Below are 21501 nucleotides of genomic sequence, written 5' to 3' on the forward strand. Positions count from 1 at the left end.
TCTCCTGCTCCGGAAGCCGCCGCCCTGGCCATCGCGTTTGTGACTCGTCACCACTGAAAAGGTCGAGGAAGTGGGGGCTGGCCCCCCCCCCCCCTCCCTCCCTCCCTCCATCCATCCGTGCGGAGATCTCATTATAGCGCCTCTGTATCTGCCGGTGATGTCTGTGTTGGGTCGCCTATGTCGTTTTCAGGTCTCCGCAGCTGACGTTTTTTTTCCTCCCCTCCCCTCCCCTCCCTCCCCCCGAATAGCTTCCTGTAAGCCCCCTGCCTCTCTTTCCGTTACATCACAGCGACGTTGCTGCTGGCATCGTTGCTATCACCATCACCACCGCCGATCAACGGCCCAGTTCTCTTTTTCTTTTACTTTATGTTTTTTTTTCCTCCCTCTCTCTTCGTCTTCTCTCGTGCAATGACAAGTTTGGTGGATTTCTGCGCATCCTCTGCTTTTCCGTCTAGCAGCGGTAGAGACCTGTCCAGAGAGCTGGCCATGTCACCGAGCACTCCTGCGGTGTCAGCAAATACCGGTGCCGAAAAGCCTGTTAATATGTGGTGGTTCTCGCAGGCGCAGCAGCGACTGGATTCGTCCTGCCTAGACCACGCACCTGACCCGCAGTACGGTGTCGCCGCGCAGGTGGTCCTCCGGCGCCTCAGATCAAACAGAGTAGTGCCCAGCAGTATTTGCGAGTTTGAACTCGACGCTCCAGCTGCAATGCACGCGATGATTGCGACCGCACAGCAACGGGGCCGTGGTAGGTCGCCCCCGCGAGGATTTACTGCACCCGTCACTTCATCAAAGGCTGCGCAGCGCATGCCCACACTCCATCAGAGTAGTGAGGAGACCACCTTAGCAGTACATAAGTACAGAGCTCGCTTGGAAAAGCAACTAAACGCTTGCAGTGTATTGCAATCGCCGCCTAGCCCCGATTCAAAAAGCTTTCGACATCACCAACCATCTGCGCCCCTAACTAACGCGGCGGCGCTACCCTGCGTGACTCAGCCCGAGGGCGACAGGGACAGTGGCCGCGGCCGGCAGCCCCGGCGACGCAGGGCATCTTCGCTGCGTGTGTCCACACTGGCGAGGGAATGGGTACACGCGGAAGAAGAAAAAGCAGCGGCGGCGCTGACGAAGAGGGCAGTGGAGACGTCCAGGGAGAAGCTGCTTGCTGCCATGCCCTCTTCCTGTACGCCCCCCACCTGCGCTGACGACTCGTCAAGGAACTCGTGCGCAGCGCGGCTGCGAAAGGGAAAGTTTTCTTCTACTTGTCGGGTACCTACTCGCTTTGACGCGGCGTCTGCTGGAGAGGAAACCGCATTTGAAGCGTCGAGGCAGCCGCTGTGGAGGCAGCGTCTGGTTGCGGAGCCGATTCAGAGCTACCGTCTCTTCAAAGACGCAGTGGTGGATCCTGTCGAGCCGACTCCCTCCTCGAGGGTACCGCTCTATGGTTCAGCCCGTGTTCGCAGTAGCAACTTGGAGAGGTTGCGCCACAACTTCGAGCATCAGCGCTTGAGGCTCCAGGGTGAACTGGAGAATAACCTGGGCTGGCGGGATCGGTGCCGCAGGGCTGTAGTATTGCAGAGGAGAGCCCCAGATGAATCTACTGCCTTCTCTTCTTCCGCCTATTCACTGGTGAGATCCACCCACAAAACCTCTGAAGTGGGTGGGCTGAGTGCGTTTCTGCTCGCTGAAGTGTTCGGAGGTGCCGCTGGGGCCAACATGATGTGGAAACAGCCCGGTCGCGAGTCACTCTCCGTGTCCTCACCGAGTCTCCTCGGTATTTGGTCCCAAGAAGCGGCTCGGCAGGCGGTGGAGCAGGAAAAGAGACGCCTTGTTGCCCTGCTTGAGTCGTTTGTGGTGACTTGCAGTGCCAGCACGCTGACCCTCGGTGAGACAGAGAAGCTCCGCGCTGAAACAATTCGACGCGTGCTGCGCCCCGAAGAGATTTCGAGTAGGCAAGACATCCTCCTCTTATACCGCGAGGATTTTTTAGAGTTCCTGCGGGAGCGCTATAAGCTGTACGCGAGTTCGTTGCTCGTGGTCGCGGACAAGACTCCGTCGATTGACATCATCGATGAGTTGCCGTCTGGGGCCGAAGCATCCTTTGCTAGGTACGCCTGCGATCTCCTTCCGAGTCGTGCCAGTCCGCGTTTGTGACTTCTTGGTTCAGGGTTGTGCACACACCTGCGGTCTCACGAGGGAAGTGTGACTGTCAGCGCACCTACGTGGAGTATCGTGACGCGGCCCGCCGCAGACACTCCCCTCCTGCCTTTTTTTCCCCCGAGATGACAGTTGGTGACATTTCTTATTTTTTCGTATTTTTGTCTTTTTTTTCTGCTCTTAGTGAAGCCCTCCCCCACGCTCAGATGTCCCCTCCCTTCTGTTCTGTGTTGAACTCTGTTTGTACTCCTCTAGAATAAAGAAATGAAAGCGAGCGCATCATATAACATGATACACACTCTTATCCGGGGGCCCCACCTCTGATTAGCTGGATGCCCCGCCTCTTTGTCTATCTTGTTTGGTCTCTTCCCATCTGTTTTTACCTCCATGTAAGAGAGCGTCTTCTCCCCCCCTCCCCCCCCCCAGGATACTCACACCAACGGACGTGCTGTTGGTCGCTTCTCTGCGTACCCCTCCCTTTCACCCTTTTTAGGGGTGCTGGTTTCGGGCCGCTGTCTTTCCCCGATGTCCTTCTCGACCACCTACGCGTATATCTCAACGTCTTCTACATATACATATGTATGAGCGACCTCCAGTTTGATGCAAGAGCCGAAGCGCGTGTCATAGAATTCTGGCACAGGAGAGAGAGAGGTGAGGTTCGTCATTGGAAATGAGGCACCCTATCTCAAAAGTTTTCCTCTGGGGGTCGCTCAATCCTCTCCTTCCCCCCTTTTGGTGTTTTATCCATTCCAGTTTTTGGTGAAAGGGGAGAGCGACATAGTCACTTCGAGAAATGCCATATGTACACTACGTTGACTTAAAATGACCCCCCGCCCCCCTCCAGAAAAAAAAAACAAGGCAAGTAACAAGGAGGTCCCCACAAACAGACACACGCATGTGTACCTCCTACTGCTGCTGAACGCCTCGCGGTCGAGCATAGAGACCAGAGAAGGACATGTGATGCGATCAATTTTTTTTTACTTCTGCCCTTTTTGGCCCCATATGCAGGGTGCGCCAAGAGTGTCATATTATATGCTGCCTCTTCCCACGCCCAACTCAACTGACTTCGACTCCTTCGACTCTACTCTTTCTTTTTCACCTTCTCTATTGGAACGTCTCTTTACCACCCGGGCGCGTCCTCGCTTGTTCCCACCACGCACTTCTGTGGTGCGTGCTCGTCTCTATTTCTCCTTTGATATACGGCTGCGGCATCGCTCCTCTCCTCCCTGCCCCCTCACCCTCCATTTCCGCCCGCACTCGGGGGCACATACGTCTTTCTCGTCTTGGCTTTCCTCCGGCTGGCCTCCGCCCCCCCCCCCTCTCGCTCCACCGCGGGTGTTGCCTCGACACTGGACACCAGCACGACATTTTATTCCCCACGTCGTTCGCTCATTTTTATGTTCTGATTTCCTAAAGCGCACAGTTTTTTTTCCCCACCGAAAAAAAAAAGAAAAAGTCAATTTATTTATATTGTATTTTATTTTTCTACTTACCCCCTTCTTTCTCTCCACTTCAATGACCGCCGCTGTCCAAGAGATCCCTGCCCCGGTGGTGGCACCTCAGACACTGGTGAGCAAGCCGACTCAGATCGCCTCTATTTACGTTGGTGACCTTGATGCCACCATCAACGAACCGCAGCTGGTGGAGCTGTTCAAGCCTTTCGGCACAATTCTCAACGTGCGAGTGTGCCGGGACATCATCACGCAGCGCTCACTGGGCTACGGCTACGTAAACTTCGATGACCACAGCAGCGCCGAGAAGGCGATTCAGTCGATGAACTTCGCGCGCGTCGGTGACAAATGCGTGCGTCTCATGTGGCAGCAGCGTGACCCTGCCCTCCGCTACAGTGGCAACGGCAACGTGTTCGTGAAGAACCTGGAGGAAGGTGTCGACAGCAAGAGCCTGCACGACATCTTCACCAAGTTCGGTTCTATTCTCTCTTGCAAAGTAATGAGCGACGAGGAGGGAAAGAGCCGCGGCTATGGTTTCGTTCATTTCAAGGACGAGAAGGCTGCAAAGGACGCCATCGTGGAGATGAACGGCTCTATTCATCACGCATCGGGAGACAAGAAGGCGCTCTACGTGGCCAACTTCATTCGCCGCAATGCTCGACTTGCCGCACTTGTTGCTAACTTCACAAACGTCTACATCAAACAGGTGCTGCCGACAGTGAACAAAGACGTCATCGAAAAATTCTTTGCCAAGTTCGGCGGGATCACCTCCGCTGCGGCCTGCAAGGACAAGAGCGGCCGTGTGTTTGCCTTCTGTAACTTCGAGAAGCACGACGACGCCGTCAAGGCCGTTGAAGAGCTGCATGATCACCACATTGAAGGGATCACAGCCCCCGGAGAGAGGCTGTACGTGCAGCGTGCTCAGCCCCGCAGCGAGCGCCTCATCGCTCTTCGTCAGAAGTACATGCAGCACCAATCCCTCGGCAACAACCTCTACGTCCGCAACTTTGATCCCGAGTTCACGAGCGCCGACCTGCTCGAGTTGTTCAAGGAGTATGGTGATGTGAAGAGCTGCCGTGTTATGATGAGCGACAACGGCGCGAGCCGTGGCTTCGGTTTCGTGAGCTTTTCAGACGCCGACGAGGCCAACGCCGCGCTGCGCGAGATGAACGGCCGCATGCTCAACGGCAAGCCCCTCATTGTGAACATTGCCCAGCGCCGCGACCAGCGCTACACGATGCTGCGACTCCAGTTCCAGCAGCGCCTGCAGATGATGATGCGTCAGATGCACCAACCGATGCCCTTCATCGGCGGTCAGGGCCGCCCGATGCGCGGCCGCGGCGGCCGCCAGCATCAGGGCGGTCGCGCGCAGGGCCAGCCGATGCCAATGCCAATGCGGATGCCGATGCCCTCACCACAAAAGCCTCAAGCACCAGTGCAGCCCGAGGGCTTTTCTACCCCGTCAGCGGTCGGTTTTGTTCAGGCAACTCCGAAGCACTCTCCTGGCCAGGTTCCCGAGACCCCGCCGCTGCCACCGGTGACGCTCCAGGAGCTGGACAGCATGTCTCCACAGGAGCAGCGTGCTGCTTTGGGTGACCGTCTCTTCTTAAAGGTGTACGATATCGCGCCGGAGCTGGCGCCAAAGATTACAGGTATGTTCCTCGAGATGAACCCGAAGGACGCCTACGAACTTCTCAACGACCAGAGGCGCTTGGAGGAGCGCGTGACGGAGGCGCTGTGCGTTCTCAAGGCGCACCAGACAGCGTAAGCCAAAGGCCATCAAACACAGGCGCATCTGGCCTTGAAGTCTGTGTGCGTTTTTTTTGCTTTCTGTCTTCCATCTCCGCAGTTTTCATACAATGAAAATCTTTTCTTCGTTGCGACCCCTCCACCCTTATCGCTTTGGTCAATACAGCGCACTGAGCGGCGGGTTAATGGGGGGGGGGTCATGTTGCTCCTCTGTCTGTGCCCATGTATCTGTAAAGATTGACCCTGTGTGACCCCCCTCCTTTTTTGGGGGGTCGTGCTGCTGACCAAGCGCCGAAGAAGTTTCTCAACGATGACTGCGCTTGTACTTTTTTTCCTCTTACAAATTTGATAGGCTGTTGATAAGTTTCCAGTGGCCTCACGTTTTGTTGCTCTCGTCTGTTCTCGTTGTCGTTGTCGTCGTTGTCGTCGTCGTTTTTTTTTTTTTTGGTTTACTGATTAACAAGTCGTTGTTAAATTCGATAAGAAAAATGTAAATTTTCTCTCTCTCTCTCTTTCTGTTACGTCTCATACCCATTTTTGTTTGCTGTTGTCTTCATCTCTGCCCCATTTCCTTCGATGTCACTCTCTCGAGCTCCGTGTGCTGTCGATGTGCATGTCACATGGGGTGCGAGTCTGAAGGAAACCGAATGAGCCCCAAAAAGTTTGTGTATGAGTAATAGAAAGTGGGTAGAGCATTAAGAGATACGATAACATGTTGTCCCAGACAGCTCTCCACTCACCCCTCCCTCCCTCCCTCCCTCCTTCCCCCCCAAATCCGCCTCCCCGCTTTCGCTTGACGAATACGCTTATACCAAATGAAGGCGAAAAGAAGAAGAAACAACAGAGGAGGGGGGATTCGTTGAGGGGAACCGCACCGCCAACGAAAGTGGAAAGGAAACGTTGCAATGAAAAAAAAACAAATCTGAAGAACAAGGGCCTAGAGACAGATTCTAGCCAGAAACCAAACAAAGAAACCCACCAAAAAGGCGTGGGGGCGGGACTCTGCGACGCTCATTCGTACATGTAACACATTACGTGCGTTGAGTTTGTTTTTATTTCACTCTCTTTCCACTAGGGCCTCATTTCTCTCCTCCAGTGTTGTTGCTTTGTTTTGTTTAGGGCCACTCATCACCTTCCCACCACCCTCTCTCTCGTTTTAAATATTTCTGTGATCGTGCTCGCCTGGGACCTCCCGTGTTCTTTTGTCTCGTTTTCTGATCTCATCATCTCTTCCGCCCTCATTCTCGTTTTTCTTCCTGTTTTCGTTTGTGTGTGTGTGTGTGTGTGCGTTACGTCATCCCCTCCCCTCCCCTCCCCTCCACACACACACACACACACACACACACACACTCGACGTTGTGCACTGTCTCTTTGGAAAAACAGGAAAAAGGAAAACATTCTTCTAAAAAAAGTTTGCCGCTCTCGTGTGTTCTTCCTTCTTCGAATTTTGTGGGTTTTCCCCCGATGACGTTTATTTTTTTTTTCCTGATAAACCAAATTAATCCAGGAAACGTGAAACCTTCAAAATTGTGCACCACATGTGAGATATGCAGGAAGAAAAGGGGTCCGGGTGGGTGGAGGGTGCACTGCCCCCTCCCTCCCTTTTCGCTGACCAGTGAAGCGGGAGGCTAAAGTCGTTCCTGCCGAAGTCATGTTTGCGGATGGCGAGCCGAAAACGTTTTCGTGCGCCCTCCGTATTTTGATGATACCTGTAAAGGTAGTCCCAGGATCGGGCGTCAGAAGCCTTCCCGGTCTGCACTCAAGGACTCTTCTCTTTGTTATGCTGTTACAGACGGGCGCGGCCCCTTGCTGGGAGGAGGGCGGTGCATCCCCTTCCCACCACCTCAGCCCCCCTCCCCTTCGCCATGAAGCTTCTCTTTACGTGGCTCTCGTCACTACAAGCGATGTAATTATCCCCTGTCTGTTTTCCCTCCGTCTATTGCGCTCAACTTTCTTCGTACCATTCAAGCGAGGGTCTTTCACTTGCCGGCCCCCCCCCCCCCCCCCCCCCCCCACACACACACACAAAGAAAATTACATACCACACACTATCGCTTGCTTTCTTTACCTTTTTTTTCCATTTGCCGTGTCCGTCGCGCTGTTTATGTTGGTGTACAGTCCTCAAAGTACAGGGGGAACCAACCAATCCGACGAAAACATTTTACGTACTGCTGGAGAAGACTTGAGGAGGCGGTGTCTCTACTGTCTCCGTACCAGATCGCATAAGAGTTGCCTGTTGTCTTTTTTCGACCATTTCTGTGTTTAGCGCACTGTCCTCCGTGTCTCTCCATCGTTTTGACTGCATATAATACACGCACAAGCGACACGTGTGTCAGAGGCGCGCCACGCCTACCGTATTGTTTCAATTAAAAACAACAACAACAACGACGGCTAGACCCGCTGAAAGGGACGCCACTTCTTGGCTGGAGGACAGACTTCCCACCAAATCGCGTAGTGGTGTGTATTGAAGTGAAAAAGTGTACGCCTTTTTTCTTCCTCCTCGCGGATGACAAAGAGGGAAAGAAGGACACAAGAAAAAATACACGAGAGCCATCGAGGCCTTTTTTCTTGTGTTCCTTATTATACGCTTCCCCTCCCATCCTCTCACCTCTCCCTCGGGGTCTCGACATAAAACGCTTTTCTCTTGAACATTGTTTTTCCTCCCTGCTCGAACGTCACGAACTGCTTTTTCTCTTCTACAGACACAGGCGCGGCGTGTATTGTCTTCTGCCCTTGGGCAAGCAGCCAAGAGTTGAATACCAACTGTCTTTAGTCTCCCCCCCTTCCACACACACACACACACACACACACGCACACGTTTCTAACGGTGGTGAAAGAGGCCAAGACGGAGTGACTTGCACAGACGGTGTGGCCTCCTGTTGGGTATACGGCCTCTGTTTCACGTCTGTGTGTGTGTGTGTGTGTCGACTGCCTTTACGTCCGCCTTCTCGGCCTGAGTTTGCCTCGAGTCATTGCCACCCGCTGACAAGCACCTACGCCCACAGATACAGCCGGGGGGGAGGGGGAGGGCGGGCAGCGCAAGGTTACTTTCTGCATAGAAGAATCAAAGCACGCTGAGGCGTGCTGTTCCGTTTGTTTGTTTTGTTTAGCCACCCTCCCCCCTGTTCTCTACCTTTTTTTGTGTGTGCGTGCGTGCGTTGGCAGGTGGGTGGTTCCCTCCCTCCCCCTTTCTCCTCTTTTGCTCGCAATTTCATGTGTAAGGCTTGTGTCGCGTTCTTTTTTTCCCCCTTCTTTTCCCACCTTATTGGCGTCTTTCTTTGACTCTTCTACGTGCGCGCGCGTCTGTTTGTGTTTCCTTTTTCTAGTGTACTTGGGAGTGTGCGAGACTCATGACCTCTAACCCCTACATAGCGCGGCACTATGGAGGCTCAATGGAAGTGATGTCGAACGGGCGTGAGGACGAAGTAGACGCCGAGGTGGGATATCGGCGCTTTCCGGCCGCACAGCACATGACACACACATTCTTTAGCCCCGCAAAGGGCCGCGGTGCTCCCTCTACTGCCGTTGTGTCGTCGTTGGGCATCAATAATGCCTACAAAGCCTCAACACCCGATGCCCGTGAAACCGTTTCCCTCCACGAGGGTCTTGTGCTCGATGAATTTCCCTCACGTCCACAAACCCCACGTCACGCCAGCTCGAACACCTCTCTACCGCCGTTGCTGCCGGCAGAGCGTCTGTCGCTCGTGCACAGCGACAGCCTTCGCGACAGAAGTGCAGAACTCCACCGGGAGTGTGTCAAAGCGCTCACTAACTCGTCTACGTCACTGTCTGGCGACCGTGAGGGCCAGGGCATAAAGGCAGCTCCATCCAGTGGCAAAACGCACATCTCTTTCGACTTTAATGTTCTAGAGGCGACTCGGCAGGACACAGCAAGCGGGCAGGTGAACCGTTCTGCGACGGTGCCGACCGGTACGATAGACCCTGCAAGAGGCGGGTGTCCCACGTCGGATGAGGCCGTGCTGATGGTCACCTCGCAGAAATCGCTAGGTGTGGCACAATCTAAGAGCTCGACGGCGGACACTCCATTGGCCGCTCCCGAGGCTGTTGGGAACACCACAGTGAATGAGACCCTGCACCGGCTGCGAGACGCACTGGCACAGGCGCAGTTCGTCTTGAATAAATCTCCCTTACCTGGGGCAGCGGGGGCACTTCCACCACCGCCGCCGTTGATGTCACATGGACTAGAGGAGCAGCCGCAGCCTCAGTCGCTCGCAGGCCCTCCCGCCATGGCGTCCACCTTCTCTCCCCGAGACAAGAAGACAACATCGCAGCATTTGCTGGACGACGTGTCGCCTCTTGCCAATACTCCGGCGCCACTTGAAGCCTTTTCACCAGTAGAGCGGCGAGTGGGTCTGACTGCCGAGATGCCGTTCAGGGCCTCCTTTGCTGATACCACCGGCATGGTTGGGGTGCCGGACGAAACATGTTTTATGATACTGTGCGCTGTTGCTCATCCATCCGCCATTATGGCGCGGCGCATTCGTCGTCGTGGGCCAACAGCAAGTACGGCGCAGGAAGGACAGGGTTTTTCTGGAGATCATTCCCCATTCGGGGTAGGCCCCGAGACCAGCTCAAGACATGCGGCTCCACATCGCATCGCCGAGGTGCGTAGCCCCCCTGCTGCCGTGAGTGGAGTTGTTTTAGCGGAACCCACCACAGCGTCACGCCAACCGCAGACGTCGTCTTCGCCCAATACAGATCGTGAAGGACATCCCAGTTTTCGTGTATCCACGCGGGGAAGTGCTCCTAAGAGGTCTTCGAAACATCACCAGCACGAAGACACGTCCCTGCTGCCGGGACTTGCCGAGTTTTTGCGAGCTGGAAACCCGTACGGCTTTTCCTCTCTGAGCGCGGTTGCCCACACCAAACCTCCTGCCCCGCTGAGAGCGACGGCTTCGGCGAGGGGCCTTCGTCGGGGTCTGGGACACTCGTCGGCCTCTGCTGTCACCGCCACGGCGGTGGTGGGCCATCCAGCATCGTTGTCGTTTCCCCGTAGTTCCAGTGGTGCTGTGCAGTCCACCACTGACCACGCGATGACGATGTCGTCGCTGCCGCCATACGCCCAGAGGGAAGACAGTACGGCAGTTGTAGACGTTTCACCGCGCCGCCGATCTACGTCTACCCGCCGCGTAGATTCGATGCCCAGTTACGCCCAGCCAACAGTAAGCTGGCTCTCCAAAGGGTCTGAGGCTTCTGCAGATGTATTTCCCATGAGTCGCGTTGCTTCCCCGCAGACGAGCCCTTTGAAGGATCCAGCAACCGCATCACGTGACGGCGCACCAAATGAAGGTGTGCTGTTGTAAATCGTATTCCGAAGATCTCTCTTTTATCTTCCTTCGCAGCGTTTCAACTCAAGGCTTTCCCCCCTCCCCCTCCCCCTCCTTCCCTCCCCCACACCCCCTCCTTTCTTCTCTTCCCCTCCCCACACTCTTTTCCCCGCACGTTCCACCCCTAATGCAGGTGCGACGACGGAGGAGCTCGTGATACCAAATGCACTTTACTTTTTTTTTATCATGCCAATAACCCTCTTTCCCTCGTGACTCTCTTCCCCCCCCCCCCGCTTACCACTTGGCGACCTCCTCTCTCCTGGTGACGAGGAAGGATCTCATCGCGGTATTAGGGGGTTCAGGTCTCCTTGGGTCCGGTGGAGCTGTGTCGCTTCTGAACCCCCCCCCTTCCCCCCTGCGAGTGCCCAAATTCACCTCTGGGTGGTGACGGGGTCAAGGCACCTGTGAGGTGTCGAGGTCACATTGATGTACTGTTTTTTTTTTTTTAGATGGCGGTACACCGGCGAGACTCGCGACAGTAAGCACGAACGCGCGTGTGTGTCATTGGCGTAATGGGCCATTTGGTCAATGCGACCTCGGCTGTGTTTCACCGGCAGAGGGGGGGGGCGGCGGCACTGGCCTTGTCGCAGGGAAACGTGAACTTCTCTGACGGCTGCGCCACATGGCGATCAGCGTATTGAGGGTTTTCTGTGATTGTCTACCTGTGAAGTCGCGGGGGGAGGGTGGACAGTGGTGAGACGCGGTGTGGAGAGGGCGGGGCTGTATAATGCGATGTAGATGCCCCCTCGGGGGAACCGTGCGGTGTTGCGGCTGTAGCGCGTGCCCACCTCTTCTTAGCACCACGTTTTTCTAACCCTGTGCCATGTCGCGGGGCTGAAGGGTGGTGTGGAGCTCACACCCCATATGATGAAGTGAACACCGTTGTAAACGAAACGCGAATCTCTCTGTACATATATATATGTGTGTGTGTGATGTGGGTGCATAAATGTGCCGTGCTGTGTTTGTGATAATTTTGTTTTCACCTTCTCGGGCATGTAACAGTGGTGCTTTGCCCTGCCAACTCCTTTCTCCTCCTCGTGTGTGTGTGTGTGTGTGGAAAACCCCTTCCCCCCCCTATGCAACGGATCCTTTGCTCTCTGATCGATGGCTCTCGCTCTTTTCCCAGTCGCTCACTCTTGTCTGCGTCTCAATGGAAGGGAAGTGAGTTCCCGTGCAAGTGGACGGTAATGTCAAGAGAATGCGTCTTGTGTATACATGTGTGCATACATATACGCGTGTACATTGGATTGCGCTCTCATTCAGGGCAGACGGATGAAAAGGACATATCAGCAGGTTTGATAGAATTGCAAACTAATGTCATAGAGTACAGGACGGACAACTGCGGCCGCTTTCTGCACACGGGTCTTTTGCAACGTGGTGGATGCTTCACGTACCTGCTAGCCTTGTTCCACTGAGAGTGCAGATTGCAGAGGGCTTGAAGTAATTCACAAGTGATACACTGTTGAGGCGGGCGATATCAACTCTGAAACGTTAGCAAGACGCCTCAGCTCACACTCAGAGGGTTCTGTGAAGCTGAGTGATTGTCACACTTTGCTTTTCCCCATACAATCTCTCCATACCCTAAACGTGCACTCTGGGGACGTGTGTGTGCTCAGCGCCACCTATTCTACTCTTTCCAGGAGATCGTTGTTTGCGGGTACACAGTAACCAGCACATATGCCTTTTCGACGTGCTTGAGAGCAAGAGAGGATGCTGCAATTGTCATGGTCGGTGACACTTGAGTCCAATTCTCCCCGAAATCGTATTTAGACTGGCAATGAGGCCTCAAGCTGGCCCTGGTGCGCTTACGCTGTCCCTCTCTTTCTCATCTTTTACGCTTTCGCGTGTACCTTTTTGAGCCCTGGACGAGGTGATTGTTGGTTTTTCTTCCTCCTCCCCCCCTCCTCCTAGGTCACAGAAAACGGCGACGGAGGCAAGAGAATCGTGCACACCTACGGCTCACTCACCATCACACGCGAAGCAGACTTTACAGGAAGATTTCGTAGCCCCTCCTCTAAAGTGACACACACACACACACACACACACACACACGCACATCGAGTAAAAGCGTGTAGTATCAATTACTCAACAGTTGAGTGCGACAGATTTACTCGCCTGTTCTTTTTGAGTGGAAGGTAAACAGGGGGCCATTGTTCTACGAACCCCTTGGCCGCCCCCCCCCCCTCTCCCCCCTCCCCCCTTTTTCCTCCCTATACCAGCAGGTCGGGTTTTTCCTGTTTTGCACGTGAAGAGATGTTGCTGGGCGACGTTGAAACCAAAATCACGGCCGTTCTCAAGTCGCTTCACGACGCCCCCCGCACGATTTATGAGGCCGAGAACCTCTATCAGCTGAACCGCGAGCGTATCGCCGCCATCTACGCAGCACTCGCTGACTTGAGCGGCGACTACGTCGATCAGCTGCGTGTGAGATGCGGGGAGGCTGAGAAGGCGGTGCAGGCGAAGCGCGCAACCGGTGTAGCGGGCACCACTGCTGTCGACAACGCGTTTTCCCTCGACTTTGCTATTGAGGAGGCGCAGGCGCAGAACGAGGCGGAGATCCAGTCGGCGATGGCAGCGGCCGCAAGTGGCAGCAGACGCCCGAAAAAGTCAAATGCAAAGGAAAAGCCCACGAAGAAGAAGAATGGAGAAGAGGGGCACAAAAAGAGGAGTAAGCAAACTATGGATCATGAGCTATCCGCGCCCCCGCATCCTTTGCGCAGGAGCAGTAGTAGTAGTGAGGAGGACGTGGCAGCCAAGGCGACCTCATCGGTGTTGACGAGATGGGAGGTGATTTCCCGAGTTGACAGCCTCATCAGCCGAGAAGTTCCATCAGCACTGCTGACGAGTGGGCGGGGAACGTGCGAGGCGGTGCCTAACACTCCACTGGCTCGGGCCTACTTCACTTCCGAGATGGAGTGGGAAGGGACGCCATGTCACTGTGCGGTGGAGCTTTACCGGTGTGTTATGATCGCCATGGCATACGGCGAGCCGCAGTTGAGCTGGACGGAGTGCGAGAACAGAGTACTGTCTCAAAGCGCACCTGAGCCAGAGCTAAACACCATGGAGAAGGGGTGTTTCTCCCCCCATACCTCGAAAAACGATCGCATGGGGTCACCCAAGGCATCATCAGATAGCGACGACGAGGGCTCACAAGGCAACAGCGCCCTGGGCGATGAGGACATGACTCTCTCGGAGCAGCTGGTGGCGGAGTACGATCTAGCGCAGCAAGCGGAGGAAGAAAAGGACACGGACACCTCGACTCTTCCGCAGGTGGTTTCCGCGCGCTTTCAGGAGCGTCTGCGCAGTTTTTCCGACGAGGTCTGGGTGATACTGCTTTGCCACGGCGGCTACTTTTCGGGTGGTGTCTTCGTGAAGGGCACCTGCGTTGCTCATAAGACCTTTCAGCGCTATGTGGTCCGAAAAAAGCAAGGTGGCAAGCAGTCATCGAACGCGAAGGACGTGGGTAGCTACAACAGCGTCGGGTCTCAAATCCGCGCCGCACAGGAGGTGAAATGGCGCATCGATGTGCGAAACATCCTGCTGGATTGGATACCCTACATCCAGGCGTCTTCTTTTATTCTCTACGCCGCTCCAGGCCCCCAAAACAGAGCGGCTCTAACCGACTTTTCACTCCCCGCCGCTGCCTCCGTTGGGGGCAACAAGAGCATCTCGCCTGTTCAGCTGAAGGACCCACGGGTGAGCCGAGTGCCACTCACGACACACCGTCCCACCTTCGAAGAGGTGAAGCGCATATACAGCGTATGCTCGCTCTGCAGCGTACTCTACGTCAGAGAGGCGGCTCTGTGAGGGAGTACTACCAAGCTGAGCTGGAGCGCACTTCAATTTTTGAGTTCAGAGGCACTTTGCGTCGACGACGGACAGGTCTACGACTGGTGTCCATCCTGGAAAAACCCAGGGGCTTTGACGAAGCCGCAAGGCCGTCTCTCTTGTTTCGGCTTCTGCGCCGTGTTTCCACACTTCATGTCAGTGTCTCTTTCTTTTCTCGCGCTCAGACTTCGCTTTTATTGGCAAAAAAAAGTGGATAAAGAGCCCAGAGATGCACATATTGGCGTGGTGTGCACTGAAGAACCCTTGTCGGCTCTTGTGTGTCCGTAAGTGCACATTCGCCTTTGTGTGTGTGTGTGTGTGTGCATATACTAGTGCTTGGGAGGGGCTGTCAGTTGCACTGCTACCGCAGCCTTCCAGTTTTTCCCTCGAAGCTGGGAACTAGGACCCCCCATGCATGCCATCTCTGCATCTGCTGGGATGTACATCGAGTCCTATTCTCATGCCTCATTGGCTTCTATTGCTCCCGCCTCCCCTTTTTCTTTCTCATACGAAGGTTGGACAACTTTGTGTGCCACTCTACACCTTCAAAGCCTCGTCACTGACCCCCCCTCCCTCGCACTCCTCTACAATCGGCTGAACGGATTCGTTCACCACCAGGGGACGTCTGCACTGGAGGAGTTGTTTTCAGGTGGTTGTCACGGATTTCAAAGATTTGTGCTGTTGTCATGTGTATTTGAGCCCTCGATCACACAGGCTCACTATAATCGATCTTTAACAAGGACCGCTTTTTCTGCTTCTTTCCCTCCCCGTTTCCTCCCTCCCTCTTTTTGTTCTCCTCCTTGCCTCCCCGCCGTCAAATCGAAACGACAGAGCAGTAGCGTTCCTCCCCTCCTAAGTATTTCGAGGATTTTGCTGCGTCTCCTTTTCTTTTTTCGGGTGGAAGGCAGAGGCGTGGTGGGGGAGGGACGATCGTGTGTGTATGCGTGCAGTCGTGTATGCGTTCCCTCTCAAATTTTTTTCTGTACAGTGTACTCACACAACGCCGAACGCATTTAAAAAAATCAGAAAACACAGAGTATAGTCGAATTGGGGAATAATGTACGTCTGCAGGTGTCTATTCGGAGTCGCTTTGTGGCTTAATCAATTTGCAGAAGGGGTTTAATAGTGTTGATGTCATTGCGGATACATTTTTTTTTTGCGCCTCCCTTGTCTCCTAGTCGCCTTTCCCCCCTCACGTGTGGACACTCAGGCGCCTGGTTGTTGCTTTTACTGCTGCGGCGACTTCCCCTTTCTGCGTCCTCCTCTACGCCTGGCTCATGACAACCAGCTGGACGTTATGTCCGTGTATCTTGTGGTTCTCATCAAACGTTTCCCTCAACCACCGCCCTTCTCTCTCTCTCTCTCTGAGGCTCCGCTATTTCTCGCCCGTCCTTTGATGTTGGATTAGTGGTTGTATCAGTGCTCTATGCCGCGACGTCAAGTCTTGAAGGTTTCTACTCAATGAATCTATCCCCTTCTTTAATGGCTGCTGCTGCTTCTTGACCTCTCTCCATCTCAGCTGGATATCGTGCCGGTGTAGTGTTTTTGTTTTGCATTTTTAAAATTCTAGTTCGCTGTGTTGTGGCGACTCGTGACGCTGTGTAACTCATCTGGTTCGCCTTTTTTGTTGTTTTGGGCTTTTTTTATTATTATTCACTGGGGCTCTTTCTTCTCCCTCCCCCTCCCCCTTCCCTTTCGACTTCTCCGCTGCCTGTGCAGCCTTTCTCGCGCTTATTCACCGATCAATATTGGTTTTCTTTTCGTTCTCTCCTTTCCGCACCCTCACCTCTTCGTCGATCTCAGCCGTTCTCGCCTGCCCGCCCCCCCCTCCTTTCTCGAAAGGATCTTCAATCCGAATCGATCAAGCAAAAGAAAGAAAAGATGAGTTGTCATTCTTCTGATGACGAGGACGTTGTGGTGTTGCAGGTCTGCGCAAATCGACATTGCCAGGGTATCGATGATCTCGAGTTCGATGAGGAGACAAACCAGAGCTACTGCGGCCGGTGTCGTGCACTGTACGCCCGCACCGAGACGGAGGGCTTTCGCATTCTCCTTTCCGACGATGACCTCGGCCTAGTGAAGCTGATTTTTGACAAGTTCGATGCGAAGAGCCGCGGCTTTTGGACCTTCAAAGAGTGGAAGGCCTTTCAGGAAGTGACAGACCGCGGCTCTGCAGAGCCGATTGAGTCCTCGTCTAACTTGCAGGAGTTCTTCAAGGAGGAGTATGATATCGACATCGTCTCCCAGGGCAACGAAGGCGCAGTGATCCTCCTGGCTGATCTGGAAAATATGTATGGCGGATACTTGTACAACAACATAGACGCACTTGTGGAGGATATCGAGGTCATGGAAGGCCAGGGGTTGCTACACACGGGCGTGCTGGAGTAACTCCCCCCCCCAAAAAAAAAGAAGGCGAGCGTCACAGCTTCATCAGTTTAGCCTTTCTTCCTCCTTTGCCATCTTTAGTATGAATGTGATGGAAATGTTGACATCCATGGTTGCTTCTCTCCTAGAGTGGCTCTGTGCTCTTCGGGTGTTGACGGGTGTATGTCACTCCGAAGCGCCTCTCCCTCCTTTCTTGCCCCGAAAAATGTCCACTGCTCCGTCGTGTCTGTTACATGTGACATTTAGGAGGGGATTGGGTCTAGGTGATAGAGGCGAGAGGGACTGTATGCTGTGCACTGTGGAAGGCCTCACTGTCACTCACCACCAACCGCACTGTGGGCATTCCCTCCTCCCCCCCTCCCCCCCCTCCCCCCAAAGCAAAAAGGACAACGTGTACGTATACTAATGAGCGTGTGTTACTACAGCAGGAATACGTCTCTTTGTCTCGATTCCCCAGCCGTCGCTGATTCATAGACGTGAGGCGTGCGGTCCTGTATTTGGGTTGCAAGCATTCTTTTTTTTTTTGAGTTATCTGGGCTGCTCCTTACCCCCAAGCCCTCCCTACCTCCCTCCCCTCCACTGGGAGGGGGGCGGGTTAGAATTCGCCTCCCTCTCTTTTTGTCCCCACGACCGTGCGAGGTTGTCCGTCTTTCCCTTTCCCGTCTTTTGGTATCTCCGATCTTTCTGCCTTGTACACTCCTCATCGCATTTGCGACATCTCCTGTGTGGTCCCCCTTTTTTTGTGTGTGTGCACCTCTTTTTTTCCCGTTTTTTTTTTTTGAGCTTCCGAGGGACTACAACGGCGGTGCCGGTCACTACAACGCGATGATGGCAAAGGCAGCCGGCCACCTACGTCGACATGAAGAGAAACGAAATTTATAACAATACGGAGATTTAAAAAAAATCATAAATGACGCCCAGCAAAGAAGGCAAGTGGGCGAAGGTAGTCAGAGGGAAAAGCGATTGATATGCTCGCGCTTCGCGAGGCAGGCGTGCGTCACACCAGCTGCTCTCTCGTTCACCTCTTCGGAGCTGCTGGGAGATGGGAGGATGCACGCCTTTCGTTTCCTTTACAACTTTCGCCGCTTACCTGAAGAGAGAGAGAGAGGAGGGCGGGGAACACTCAAGTGTGGTTACAGAGGATCAAAGCGCCCCTAGCGTGAAGAATTCAGGGCACTATGGGGTGCCACTGATATTAGACCTCCCCTCCCCGAAAGGGTGGGGTGGGTGGGGGAGGGGTCGTATTCATTCAAATCTTTCCCCTGAACACTTTTGTACTATCACCGTGCGGCGCCAGTAAACAGTGTGTCCCGTGCGTATTTTGTCCAGCTTTGATTGCCTTGTGGCTGAGGGTCTGAAGCGCGACTGGTGGGATGCACCACGTCGCGATGAACATAATGGAGACAGCCGGGAGATCACCTGCCAGGGAAACACGAGTAGAGTTGGATGTGAACGCTCTGTTGAGATGACCGAAGTGGATGATTTGCCAGATGCGCTTTCACTACTACTTGTCACCAAGTGACGTTGCTTCAAGTGCCCTAGAGCGAGTGTGGAGTTGGATTTGTTGTATGGCAGGGTGGACGACTTGAAAGAAGTGCGGTACTCTGCTTATCCTACACGAAAGCGTACTTTTCCTCCTCTTACGTTGGCCACCAACCCCATGTGTACGTGGAGCAGGACGCTGCACCTTCTCAAACTCTCTTTATTTTTTCTTTCTCCCTGCCAAGCACCCGCACATGCCCCCGCTTTTTTTTGTTGCTGCCCTCTCCCCTAAGCCACTACTTCGGCTTCTGCCTCTGTGTGTTCTTCCTGCTACTTTCCAAGTATGTTCACATGTGCTAACATCTTATGAAGGCCATGTTTCCATGTTACCCTGCTTTGTCCGAGTGTACGAGCTCTGTGCTGTGATCGAATTTCGTGCCCAGTTGCTGCTCTCGCTAAGCCTCTCTTTCCTTTCTTTGTAGTGGTTTGGGCTGCAGTGGACACCTGGTAGCCCGCAGCGCACCTCTTAAGTGCATGTCCCGCGCTTATTTGGAGTGGTGGGCACCAATAAACTAAGTCTTTCGTATTTTCGCTTCACTTCCCCAATGTACCCGCTTTGCCTTTCCTCCTTTTGCCCTCTAGCGTGATCAGTCACTGCTTCCCGTGCCCTCCCCTCTACTTGCCACCACCGCCATTAAAGACTCCCTGTTGCTGGGTGAAAGCTCGCTCTTCCCCTCTCCTCCCCCCTCCCCCCTCTCCCTTCCCCCCCCCCCTTGTCACTTTATTGTGCGTTCCCAATTCCCCCCCCTCCTGCTGCCGATACAGTAGAGGGACTCACCCTGCTCAATCGTAGACTCTCCTCGCTCGTCTCCATTCGCTTCGATGTGCCTTGCACGATATTTTTTTCTCGCTCAGAAATGTATGCATATATACATGTGTGTGCGTGTGTGTGTGTGTGAGCCGGAGATGATACACTGTCCTAGGTGAGAGGGATGGGACGAGTGCTGTGGTGACCAGCGCGCATGGATCCACCAGACACCGCCGCTCGTGCCTCAAAAGTCTTTCGCTGTAGGTGGGGGTTCTCGGCCTAACTGACAGCAATAGCTAGCAGAAGCAGGAGCAGAATCGGACGCGCAAGGCTGTTGGGGAGGTCTCCGGGGAGAAGCGGAATCAACCGAGCGAAACAGAATGCAGATATTAAAAACATTTGGAAAGTATCAAAACAATCGAGAGAAAAGCTATGCCAGAAAAATTGGCAGCGTTGGAGACGTTGGAAACGCGAGGGAAGCAAAAAAAAAGGGGGAAGAAGTGTATATGCTGAATAGCCGGCGATCCTTCATGTGGTCTTACCTGCTGCCTTTTCTTCACGAGGTCATTCTGGACGCCCTCGCATCTGCGCGGACACCTTCGTGTTTCTTTTTTTCTTATTTCGTCCGTTTTTTGACTAGTGCGCAAACTCTAAGGGAAGGGATCTGCGCTGTCGCGGTGGGCTATCATCGGAGATGTGTATGAATAGGGGCTGTCTTCAGCAAGACGCTTGCTTACCGCTTTCGTACCCTGCTTTGCCGTCTAACCTCTCACGTTGAATCCAGCTTTTCACTCGGAGCATGAAGTGTCGATGCCTTGCTCCTCTCTGATGTAACAAACCCTGGCGCATCATCATGCCTGCCCATTACTCTCCGCTCCTTCCTTTTGTTCTTCTGCATCCTCCCCGCTCCGCCCCCCGTCCCGGCATCGCCGGTATCGCTTACCCCCCTCCCTCTCTCTCCCTCCTATCTAGCGTATAACATATATATATATATATATATATATTTCCATTTTTTCTCTTGAAGGAGCTCTTCTTCACGTCACCAGTTTCGTGACGCCCATTCTTGTCGTTACGCCAAACCTTGCAGGTGTTTTATTTCGCTTTGCAACGGGGCCCTGTCAAATCGCTGCAGTCGACTCGGTGGCGCACGGACAGCGCCAAACTTTTTAGTTGTGTGTCGGAGATATCTTTGTTTCCTCCAAAACAATTGTGGAGCAGCCAAAAAAAAAAGAGCAGACATCCGCTCATTGTGCGAGATGAGCCTCTTTGAGCGCCCACATCGCCTAAAGTCGGTCTCTAGTGTAGTGATCGGGCTGAAGCCCGAAATGCTGCGCGAGTTTGACGACTACGCGGTGTGGATGGAGAAGCTTCATGAAGAACTTCTGGCTGTCTACGGTATGCAGGCTACCGAGTCCGAAGTCTTGGATATCACCTACGCGACGAGCGACAACCCGACCCACTTCTCGTCGCGCATCACCCAAGATGTATTCGCTCGTCTACGCGACTACAAGATGTTGTGTTCAAAAATTGACTCCATATCCACGCAGCTGAAAGAGGAGACTCAGCGGCGGGATTTAACGGAGACAATGATTAGCCAGAATGAAGAGGGTGGCAAGTCGCTTCGTCAGCAGCAGCGCGAACTGCGCAACCTCAACGCGAGCATTGCTGAGCTCACCAAGCAGGAGGCTGAGCTCAGATATGAATTGAGTTGTTTGTCGCAGCAGGTGGCAAATGTGTTCAAGGCAGAGGCTATCCGCGTCTCCTTGGTGTGAGCCCAACCCGAAACCAGCAATCCTGCGTCAGCTCCACGCAAGAGTCTGCGTTGCAGAAGCTGTATTGACCAAACGACGTTGATTCGCGGTGTTTGAAGGTTACTCTTTGACGGTTTGTACAACATATTGCCTACAGGAGGGAGGGGGGGGGTGCGGTTGAGTACAGGCGCACGTTTTTTTGTATTTTTCACCGACAGCAGGTTGTCTGCGTCCTCCCCGCTCCCCCTCCCAATTCTGCTCTTTTCCCTTCTCCCAGGACCCCTGTAGGAGTCACGCGCTCCAGACTTCCAGCCTATGCTCACATACTGGCAACTCTTTTTTACGTTTATGTCCTTTACAAATGTACAGTAGCGGGCACTCCATTGGTACTGCACCAATCGGTCATGCCTTGAAGCGCGCGGTGTGTGTGTGTGTGTGTGTGCACGCAAGCAACATCGCGTCCTATTTTGTTGGCAAGTGTGGTACCGGGCATGGTGGTGATGACGACTGCAGCTGTTGAGGCGTACATTGTGATTCCCTGCTAC

The 21501-nt window shown here is 53.9% G+C and overlaps 6 protein-coding genes across 6 annotated transcripts; all 6 read left to right on the forward strand.

Moving 5' to 3' along the window:
- Positions 1-408: 408 nt before the first annotated feature.
- Positions 409-2151, forward strand: JKF63_01499 (uncharacterized protein; the record flags this gene model as incomplete). The annotated part of the gene is made up of 1 exon (XM_067897546.1): positions 409-2151. One exon carries the CDS (start codon positions 409-411, stop codon positions 2149-2151), a length of 1743 nt encoding a protein of 580 aa, XP_067753703.1.
- Positions 2152-3669: 1518 nt separating this feature from the next.
- JKF63_01500 (uncharacterized protein) lies at positions 3670-5373 on the forward strand (the record flags this gene model as incomplete). The annotated part of the gene is made up of 1 exon (XM_067897547.1): positions 3670-5373. The coding sequence occupies one exon, from the start codon at positions 3670-3672 to the stop codon at positions 5371-5373; it is 1704 nt and encodes a 567-aa protein (XP_067753704.1).
- Positions 5374-8704: 3331 nt separating this feature from the next.
- Positions 8705-10678, forward strand: JKF63_01501 (uncharacterized protein; the record flags this gene model as incomplete). Its single annotated transcript, XM_067897548.1, has 1 exon — positions 8705-10678. One exon carries the CDS (start codon positions 8705-8707, stop codon positions 10676-10678), a length of 1974 nt encoding a protein of 657 aa, XP_067753705.1.
- Positions 10679-12955: 2277 nt separating this feature from the next.
- JKF63_01502 (uncharacterized protein) lies at positions 12956-14509 on the forward strand (the record flags this gene model as incomplete). The annotated part of the gene is made up of 1 exon (XM_067897549.1): positions 12956-14509. The coding sequence occupies one exon, from the start codon at positions 12956-12958 to the stop codon at positions 14507-14509; it is 1554 nt and encodes a 517-aa protein (XP_067753706.1).
- A 1902-nt stretch (positions 14510-16411) lies between these two features.
- On the forward strand, positions 16412-16918 carry JKF63_01503 (uncharacterized protein; the record flags this gene model as incomplete). The annotated part of the gene is made up of 1 exon (XM_067897550.1): positions 16412-16918. One exon carries the CDS (start codon positions 16412-16414, stop codon positions 16916-16918), a length of 507 nt encoding a protein of 168 aa, XP_067753707.1.
- A 3543-nt stretch (positions 16919-20461) lies between these two features.
- Positions 20462-20977, forward strand: JKF63_01504 (uncharacterized protein; the record flags this gene model as incomplete). Its single annotated transcript, XM_067897551.1, has 1 exon — positions 20462-20977. The coding sequence occupies one exon, from the start codon at positions 20462-20464 to the stop codon at positions 20975-20977; it is 516 nt and encodes a 171-aa protein (XP_067753708.1).
- Between the last annotated feature and the right edge of the window lie 524 nt (positions 20978-21501).

Source organism: Porcisia hertigi, chromosome 35 (genome assembly GCF_017918235.1).
Source record: "Porcisia hertigi strain C119 chromosome 35, whole genome shotgun sequence".
Classification (NCBI taxonomy): domain Eukaryota; phylum Euglenozoa; class Kinetoplastea; order Trypanosomatida; family Trypanosomatidae; genus Porcisia; species Porcisia hertigi.